At 45.5% G+C, this 10,346-nt stretch overlaps 1 protein-coding gene across 10 annotated transcripts in view; it reads right to left on the bottom strand.

Moving 5' to 3' along the window:
• Positions 1 to 8,442: 8,442 nt before the first annotated feature.
• Positions 8,443 to 10,346, bottom strand: part of gapvd1 (GTPase activating protein and VPS9 domains 1) — a 32,417-nt gene continuing 30,513 nt past the window's right edge. For all 10 annotated transcript variants that reach the window (XM_076039104.1, XM_076039109.1, XM_076039108.1 and 7 more), the window contains 3 exons: positions 9,985 to 10,057; positions 9,552 to 9,749; positions 8,443 to 9,319 (listed from right to left, as the gene is read on the bottom strand). In XM_076039104.1, coding sequence (XP_075895219.1) covers positions 9,179 to 9,319; positions 9,552 to 9,749; positions 9,985 to 10,057 — 412 coding nt within the window. In that variant the 3' untranslated portion in view covers positions 8,443 to 9,178. The remainder of the gene's footprint in view (positions 9,320 to 9,551; positions 9,750 to 9,984; positions 10,058 to 10,346) is intronic.

Below are 10,346 nucleotides of genomic sequence, written 5' to 3'. Positions count from 1 at the left end.
ACTTGACCTCCGATCATGTCAGGCCAATAAATACTTAATGGCCATTTTTCCATGGGGCTGCCTTATTGATGCAATTCAAAAGTGATTAAGACAGCCTGTTAACGAGCCGCTGAATTTACATCAAAGCCAAACTGAAACCTGTGCGTGTGTATTTTTCTTTGACCCTTCCGACATCTGATGCGTCCCATTGCGGCGGCATTACGACGTCCCGCTATTCCCGCAATTAAAAGTGATACAATCTGAGAATTTATTAAAGCACGCATTTCTTTTTTTTTTTTTTTTTTCCCTCCAATGTCACAAGGATACGTGCGCTTTTGTTATATTTTGGACAAACACGATTGTCAAATTAATGTGAAATAGGCTCTCAACGCCGGCGCTCCCAGGCAGTTCCTTCGCGGTGTTAAAGGGAGGCCGTTAACGGGGTCACCGGCTCTATTAAAAAACACACTGGTCGAGTCAGGGTCCAGTTTTTATCTGTGCCTGTTGGAGGGCAAGAAACAGACACAAGGAGGTGCCGGCTTACAGGAAGGAAGGCCGTGGCAGCCTGATATTAAAATGGTTCAGGAGTCAAGTAGAACAAGTCAAGTGGCTCCGGGGCAGACGAAAGTGAGAGGAAGAGGAGGGAGGGAACGGGTCATTCTTAAAAGCTAATGGACTGTCAATGGACACATTGTACTACGCTGAATATTACAAAATGTGTTGGTCTCGCGTCCCCCGCGCTATTAGTCACTGTCTGTCTCTTTCTTAATGTTTGTTTTGCTTTTGCAATAAAAAAATTGTAAACGCAGTAAAAATATAAAAGAGACGGTTCCCGATATTAACGGTATTTATTGTTACAACCAAAACAGTCTTTTATGTCCAATAGATTATCCGCTACATCTTTACTGTCCCTCCTCAATAATTCCAGTGCACAGCAGCTGCGCTACTGCAGCTCAGCATGCCTTCCGCCAGGACCACTCCCCCCCCGCCCTCCCCAACATACACCACCAACATCTTTATTTGCTTTGCACTTTGCTTCTAATAGTGATTCTAATAAGGGTGCATATAATTGAATAATTGTGTCTATGTCAGATGAGGTTGTGATATAAATCTTTCAAGACAAATGGAAAGTAGCAAATGCAGACGTTTCAAAAAAGGATCTGTATTTTAAAAATACACTGATTGGTAATAAATATTTTCCCTCTTCATAGAATTTTACCACGAATAGATTTGTGACTGTACTAAAACAGAACGTGAAAATGTAATAATGTATTGATTTGAATGCATTTTGTCATTCATTTGTTTCATATAATATAAATAATACATAAATCCAAACTCAATGTAACTCAATTCAAATTATATTTATCTGGAACTGTTGGGAACATCTCTTGCTGAGGGGGAAGTGACTCTGAAAAAATATATATAATGTAATAAAAATGTTAGGAACCTCAGCAGTTGTGGAGTGCAAGCGTGAGTTATTAGTTACATTTTTTTTTTAACTGCAACAAAATGACTTCATACCAGAAACAGTGAAAACTGGAAATGGTTAGTGTTTGTCTATAGTAATTGTATTGACTGCCAATTGTAATGGAAATTACATAGCAATGTGTGTTCAATGTAAATATTCAATAAGTATACTTTCATCAAAGTTTTTAAACACATTTGTCTTGAAGCAGGATATGTATAATTGCAATAATAGCAGAACATTTCCCATATATTAAGAAATGGAATGGGACCATCTAAAATGTACCAGGTTCTTTTTATGTTGCTTGTTTATTTCTATTTTTTTAAGAAATTGTATGAAGTCCTACTTTGTGCGTTGACGTGATTTGTTTACGTTACTTCTCGAAATCTATTGCCCAGAAACACCAAGCACTGCATAGTCGTCTCTACTGATTCATATCAAACCACAACGTTCCAATGCATGAGTCAGAAAATGGACATTGACCAAAGGTGGCTTTGCTGCTCACTGAGGTTAGTGTAAGTGTTGCGTTAAGCACAATATAACTTAGTTTATTGAAATTCAAACTAAGGCCAGCTATTTATTCAGAAAAAAAAAAATTCAATGATACTACTTGATGTGGTACTTGAGGTGGACATTCAGTTTCAGGGGGCAAAGACATAGACGTGTTCCTCATGTTAATAATGGTCCTCTGTGCACTCTGTGACTATTTGCCCGACATAAATACATGTGGAGGATAATATCTCTGCTACTTTGCACTCAAAATAAAAATAAATTACAATTTCCAGTCCTATGAAATGCATACAGTGAATATATTTAGACCAAAAAAAAAATATGTTGGTAGTCATGGGAACCATTGCGCACACATACAAGCGCATCTGTTACGTATTGTTTTGATTAGCTGAGCTTTGATTGCTTTGATTGGTATCAGCATGGCAGCCTGTATTAAGCAGGCCAGCGTCCCATGGGTTATTTTTTTTTCCAGACATTCCCTCCAGGAGGCAGCGTATGACCCGCTACACTTATCTGCCCCTCTGCAGCGACAGAGAGCTTGATCCATCCTGAAAGGGGGATTGAACTCTTGCGAGATGAAGACATGACATCTTGGGCTCACTTGATGTCAATGATAGGACAGCTCACTTGTAGATCGGGCATCTTGCCAGCCTGCTGCTCTCCGTGGATCCTAAACTGCCGCCTCTGAACAGAGGCCAACCGCACAGATGACATCCGGGGAAGCCCTGTCACCTGTTGCTTAAGGACAGAATAATCAAAGTGGGTCATACTGGGACGCCGGACTCACGCCGTGTGCGAGCGAGCCTGATGTGTTTATCTGGTGTGTGCGTGTGCGTGTGTGTTTGCGTTGGTGTGTGCTTTCCTTGACTTGTCAGGGCGGCAGTCAGCGCCGAGTCCTGAAATCCACCCCAGTGACAGAGATCATCAGCGTCAGCAGCCGCAGATCTTCAGCCTGGATCATGTTCACAGTAGGAGCTGCGCCAGGCGGCGACACCGCCGCCGCCGCCGCCGCGAATGTCCAGTGGTAAACAACAAAAAAAACACGTTGCCTGCCAACGCTTCTCTGATTCAGACATTGCCCTAATCAGCAAACATGAATCGTCAACATGCAGTTTTTTTTATTCCAGCAACAGAAAAGGTGGTTGTAATAAAAACAAATAACACTATTGATTTACACGCACGCAGGTAATGTACATGTTATTGTTGCCCTCAAGGCCCCCCCCCCCCCCACTACCACTACCACCACCACCACCAGCCTTGATTCAACTTCCCTAACAATGGTACTTAATTGCACCCTCAGTGAAACATGCGTGCTCAATCAGCGAGGAAGTACACTGTCCAATTTATGGAAATGCATGAAAGCGGCCCGCGCTAGTTGTAGGGCACACCTGCGCTTGTCAAGGTACTCAAGTACGCCGGGTAATTGGCTGTTGATTGCTGCCATTAACATGTGATGGCTAAGTGCATCTAATTCCTGTTCCATTTCCACGCTTCAATTTGATGTCGCCGCCCACTCGGGTGATTAGCCTCGCTTTGTGGAAATTGTTCTTTTTCTAATGATATAAGCACAATGTACGGAAAAGGAGTCTCACAAGCGCCGCTGTAACTGACACCCGGGCCTAATTGACATCTTTTGTGCTGGCCGGTAAAGGCAAACAAGGGGAAAGCTGGGGTGTGTATGTGTGTGTAGTGTTCACTTGTCATTCGTTTGTGCCCTGCTGCCTTGCGCTGAACACGCTGGCCCTGGAGATGGTTCAGTCACAAACATGTTTTTTGAGTTCTGGGTCCACAGCATCTGCATCGCTGATTGTTGGACCTCTGTCTCGTAATCATGAACGGAGCTATTCTGTTGTTTCTGCGTCCTTGTGTGGTCGAAGACAGGATTTGTGTAGCCAGAAATGGCGCTCGCTATTAGCATCTCTCATACTTTCTGCACCTCGGGGTACAACACACACACACACACACACACACACACACACACACACACACACACACACAAACTCCTTAGCGTATCCCTTTGAGTTTTCATCTCCCATGCTTCCTTGCGGCTATTTCATTTAAGTTTTTAATATTTGCGTTTGACATTTTGTGTTCATTTGGACCCACGTGTCCCCTGCTCCTCCTCCTCTCCTCCCCCCCCCCCTCGATACTTAATTTAATTGACGTGCCGCCGCCTTGTTTACTTGGTCCTCGGTGAACATTTCCCGCCGCCACCAGCGGAAACAGGATATGGAAATACAGGATGTGCCATTTTCTACTCGGACGACCGCTTAGAAAATGGCAACAACAAAAAAATAAATAAACAAACAAAAGAAGCAACGACGTAATAATAATATAAATCCCGCGCTCAGCATCACTGCGTGTGAGCACCTTATTCCGCTTAAGGTTTGTTATATGTTCATTTTACTGCGCGTGTACTACTTATAATGCTGAATAAATAAAGGACAAACATAAAATAAAATAAGAATAATTTGACGAATATGTACAATAAGCAGGAAAGATGCCGTTCCAGACGGCGAGCCTCGGCGGTTTTAAATGTCACGCCGCGGTGCCCCGTGGCGTTCTTTGTCTACGAGCACACGCTCGGGCACGCAGCGTCGTTGGGAATGGTGCGTCTGCCATCTGCTGGGCGCCGAGGGGAAGACAGCCAGTGGAGGAGCAGCGGCTTTCTCCCGGGCTGGGGGGGTGAGGAACAGTGCTGATGCTGCAGATGCTGCACGGCCCCGGTGCTAAATATGGAAATGCTGGAAACGGTCTTCATAATGAATAGCGGTGAAATCACCGCGCTCCTCTGCGTTGATTGGGAGCCTTGTGGCGTCTGCAGTGCGACCTGATTCTGCATTTTCTTTTCTTGTCCAAGACTGAGCAGCTTTCTTTAGAACCGCCTCTCATTTGCGTCCACATATTTAAATTAACACACGTATTACTCTTATTATTTTTAGGTTTTAATGTCATATTTTTTAAAAAACAAAAAACAAAAACAAAAACATTTATAGCCGTTTGCGTGTAATCCAGTGTTGCTCAACAAGTATCTGAAAAATGTACCATTTTAAAATCATTCGATTAAAATTAATGATACTTAGTCACTGCTTAACGGAGTAATTTCAAAAATAAGTTTTTTTGCTTATGTAAAGTGCAGTTGTGCTACACTTTGACTCTGCGGATACCAATAACTTCTGTCTACCCTCTGATATAATAAAGATCTGAGCACCTACACATTTTCACTGCTTATTAAAAACTTGCAATGGACAACCCATGCTTTCTGATTGGGATGTCGGCTGAACGTCAATGGTGTTGTTCTGCCGCCGTCTTTGGAAATACCATTCCAATCTGGCAACCATATGTGGGGGTTGTAACCAATGAGAATTGAAGGACGACCGAGCATCTGAAGCCTAACGCTGGTCTCGTTATTCAGTTAGTCCTCCAGGGGGGAGGGTGGCGCTGCATGTCTATTGTGCAACACGATCTACTTCAAATCAAAGTCATTCCCCCCCCCAAAACTTGAACAAACCGGAACAAGACAACACGTGGAGAATCGCGATCCAAAAACAAAAGCAAGCCTGGTATCGCAAATCAGCCACGTCGAGAGAGAGAGAGAGCGAGAGAGTGAGAGTGAGAGTGAGAGTGAGAGTGAGAGAGAGAGAGAGAGAGAGAGAGATCAGATCAGATCTCCAAAAATCGAGCCCATCTAGCCACCGGCTTTTGCAACTAATTAACTTCTCTCTCTCTCTCTCTCTCTCTCTCTCTCTCACACACACACACACACACACACACACACACACACACACACACACACACACACACACACACACACACACACACACACACACACACCAAAATTTGAATTTAAATTAACAATTGCAAGATATCATCGGGGGACACAAAGCACCCCACCAAGAAGTTTATGATGAGGGGTAGAGGTGGTGGGTGGGTGGGGATGTGTATTAGAGAAGGCAATCCGTGGAGTTAGGAGGGCTTTTAGATGGTGGTGGGGGGGAGTGGTGGTTGGGGGGCGGGGGGGTATCTCCAATTACAAGCCGCTGCCTGTACACTTGTCAACTGTAATGAAATGTTTGCCGAGAGCTCGCTATTTGTGGCTGCTAGATTGGATGATGCTGCTCCACTGCCCCCACCAACAATTATATTTTTTTATATGCAGAAATCCCCCCCCTTCCCCCCTGCACCACACCGTCGGTGCTGGTGTGTGAACCGTCTGACACGCGCAATTGGTACTGTGGAATAATAACAATGATAAAATAAAAATAAAAAAAGACTAGTGTGTGCAGTAGGTGTCAGTAGAAATGCATTGTGGGGGGAAAAAAAAGGAAATGGAAAAAAATGTCTGCTTCTTTTATTGTTTTTAAAGAATTACATAATACATTAATCACAGTAAAGACAAACCGGCGTTCCCCGTATGTCGTTGTGCAAGCTCACAATTAAATGCAAAATTAGATGCCAAGATGTAAAAATCTTTTTTTTTTTCCCTCTCTCTTTCTTTCTGTTTTTTTTTTTTTTTTCCCCAATTCCCCCCCTCCGTACTCAGCCCGACCCGGTGGAGTGAATTGCGCAGGGAGCAGAGCAGTGAAAAGTTTCGGGGAGCAGAGCGGCTCTTCAGACGCGTCCGGCGCCGCCACCCCGGCCGCTTTGCATACGATCAGAGCGAGAGAAAGAAAAATCACAAGCGGGCTTCACATCGCGCGTTCCTGCGGCGTGTTGTTTCGAATGATGGGCGGGGCGAGGAAGGGGAAGGGGGAGGAGCCACCGCGACCATCTCTGTCTATCTGTCTGAGGAAACACAAAGCATGCCCGAATAATTTCATCAGATTACGGAATATATACGGCCAATTAAAGGGACATCAGCGCAAATCCAATTAGTATAGATGCGACCAGTGCGGGGTTTGAAGAACGGGAACACTGCTCGGGCCACTGCCCACGCATGTGAAGACACATTCTGTGATGCTAGACGACAAAAAAAGAAAAAAAAAAATACATGACGTTCAGCGTCAGGAGTAACAGTCAGGTGCGCTCGGACTCGGCCGGAAGCCATGGGGGGGCTTTCAAACGCACTGCTCCCTGTCAATCACTCTGGGAGAATGTGCTGCGTGCCACCTCTGATATGCGAGTATCGCAGAACCGCGGCTGAGCCGCCACCCGACCCGGGTCCCGCTCCAGGTCCATTTACTGGCCTGCGGCAAACACTACCTGGATTATTTCATGATGATGCCGTGTATTCTAGCGTTCGCTACGGACACCCAGTGACGTCACGGCGAGCCGACGGCGACGCTCATTTGCTTTTATACACTTTTTTTTTTTTTTTTTTTTTTGTCCCTTCCTATTGTGTTGTGCTATCTTTTGTTCACCGGGAGAGAGTGGAGGAAAAACTAGATGAAATACGTGGGCACGCGCCGGAAAACCCAGCAGAGCATAATTCTTTTTTTTTCTTTTTTCTTTCATAGGCAAGGAGAGTTCATCATCACTTGTGGGTACTTAAAGGCATGCTTCGTAGTATAACCAGAAAAATACGATGACAACTGGAAGATCACTGCACGCCAAAGTGAGAGGGGGTTGGGGCTGGGGGGGTGGGAGAAAAAAAAAGTTAAGTGCACATAAACTTGACTCCCTTTCATGAACTTAGGAGGAGGTAGAGAGCTAATTAAAATGACTAATCTGCACATGCACACGCGCTGCATCTCAGGTGTGTTTCCAGAAAGTAAAACCAGAGGTCTTTGTTCGCCAAACACAGCGTTTTTTTGTTGTTGTTGTTTTTTTTTTTTGGAGTAAGGACGGCCGCAACAAGCATCACAGCAGCTCAACCTCATACACCTCCGACCTTTGACCTCACTGAATGTTGGAGGATTTTAAAGCAGTGCAAAAAAAAAAAAAACGCAAACAGGATCCGGTGTTCACCAACACAGACCGCAGCTGATAACGGCTCCACTGGTTTTGCACTGTGAGGTAGGAGCAAAAGAACAGCGAGAGGGGACGTTTGTTCTAATTCAAGTGCAGTCAAGGGACTGAGCTGCGGCGCTGTGTGTGTGTGTCTGCGTGTGTGTGCAGTTGGTCCGCCGGAGTGCGTGCTGGTCTGCGGGGGGGGGAATAAATGCTGGGTCGAAAGCAGAAAAAGAAACCACTAGAATGCAGCACCTGACTTCTCAAAGGCACGAGTTTCAGCTTGGCTTTCCTACAAAAGCTCCACCTGTTCCACCTGCTCGACCCCCACCCCGCCCGTCGCCGAGGTGACCTGACCCGACCGCGGCCTTCCTGCCGAAGCTCAACGACAGTGACGTCACTTCCACACACACCCCCCGCCACACACACGCACGTCCTCGACAGGCATGATATGCACGCGTGAGAAGAACCATCATCTTTGAATGAGATAAACGAAAGCATTTAAATAGAATTGCAGAAATAAATACATTTTTTTTATTTCATATAAATATGTGGGCCCTTATCATCCAATTCCTTTGCCGACATGCTCTTTTTTTGTGTGTGTGTGTGTGTGTGTGTGTGTTTTTTTTGGCTAATTGTCTGAAGTATGAAGTAAGCTGCCCCTACTGTTTCAACACACTAACCCGATGAGTACCATCTGCGGCTGTTGTCAACGACACTCCGTCTCACTGAATCCCATCAGCGACCGCCGTGCACTGTAAACCCCCCACACACACACACACACTCACCCCACCCCCCACCCCTACCACGCCGTGTAATGTACTTTATGCTGTAACTGAGTTGGAAGCCCTTAACCTAGCAAAGATCACGTCAAGGAAGTCTGGTCCCTTTACTGTATACAGGATTAGCTCAAAGGTCGATTTAATGTCATACCGGTTATGCTGTGTGTGTATGTATGCATGAATATATAAATACACAATCCCAATACGGAACTGAAGAGTGAAATCCGATTGAAGAGACAAAAAAGGAAAAGACCCAAATCAATTAAAACTGGCATAATGCTAGTAGCCCCCCGCCTTTTTTTTTTTGTTTGATTCTTTTTTCTTTTTTTTTCTTTTACCCACGGCTAAAACCCGGATTTGTCCACGTACGTACAGTAATATATATTTCGTAATCTCTTCAGATGGTCTCTGGCTATGTACAGGCTATACAAATGCAGAGCAGGCTGAGGGCCAGGTTTCCGGGGAGCTGTGCGGAGGGAGCAGTTGGTCGGGAAGTCTCCCAGTCTCCCGTCTCCTTCCCCCGCAGTCTGCCCGTACAGGTGGCTGTTCTGCTTCACTTGCGATCGTCGATGGTCTTAATGAATTCCAGCGCCGCGGTGAACTGCATCCACCAATAGCACTCCTCCCCACTCAGCCGGCTGGCGTAGAAATTATTGATGTACTGAACGGTGGACAGCAGGCAGGGCGGGTTTGCCTGGAGGGGAGGAGACGTGGGTGTGGGGTGTGGGGGGAGGGGGCCGCATTAGAAGCACCTCGCGCAAAACACAGCGCAGATTACAGTCATAAATATGGAAATGCGTAACAACGTATCGGCTCGGACTGGCAGAGAGGAGCCTCTGTCATCCCGAGGTGAAGGTTCTCCTTATTTTTTTAAGAGTGCATGAAGTGTTGTGGGGTGGGGGGTTGGGGGGGGGAGAGAGACTCACCCTAATGAGCACAAAGACAAGCACGGGGACAAAGTCGTCAGCGCCAGGGACAGAGTCCTCGTTGGCCAGGCTCAGCAGGTTCATGATGGTGGAGCACATGCGGAGGATGCACTGGACTTTGTCGCGCGGCGTCTTGTAGGCGTTGATGGTCCTGATCTCGGACTGAGCGGAAGGCCAGGGGGCTTCCTTCAGGTAGACCTGCGTCGATGGACAGAGAGAAGCTCAGACGCCACAACGTCTCCCAGTAACTTAAAAGAAGAAGAAGAAGAAGAAGAAGAAGAAGAAGAAGAAGAAGAAGAAGAAGAAGAAGAAGAAGAAGAAGAAGAAGAAGAAGAAGAAGAAGAAGAAGAAGAAGAAGAAGAAGAAGAAGAAGAAGAAGAAGAAGAAGAAGAAGAAGAAGAAGAAGAAGAAGAAGAAGAAGGTGTGGCGATACCTCTGGGACTTGGAGCGCTCTGTGATTTGCTGTCACCACTTTTGAGAGCCGCTGGATGTGCTCGTAGAAAAGCCTGCGAGAGACGGAAGATCTCTGTGAGAGGGAGACGACAGAGTGCAGCTGCTCCCACAACTAATGAAGCCCAGCTTTGAAGACTTGAAGTTGTGGAAACTGAAGACTGCGGGGTGGATGGAAGTAGGACGGCACTATGTAACTTCATAAATCATACACAGACACACATCCATACATTTACCGTATGTATACGTATCTAAATATACATAACACATTTTTTTTTTTTACATACATATTCTATTTTTATTTTACAGTACTATAAGCCCACTGACTATTGATTGTTTTTATAG

The sequence above is a fragment of the Nelusetta ayraudi genome, unplaced genomic scaffold, assembly GCF_046127955.1.
Source record: "Nelusetta ayraudi isolate G7.1 ecotype Tasmania unplaced genomic scaffold, CSIRO-AGI_Nayr_v1 ptg000058l, whole genome shotgun sequence".
Classification (NCBI taxonomy): Eukaryota; Metazoa; Chordata; class Actinopteri; order Tetraodontiformes; family Monacanthidae; genus Nelusetta; species Nelusetta ayraudi.
Note: the sequence above shows the minus strand (reverse complement) of the source record. Positions and strands in the feature narration are given on the sequence as shown.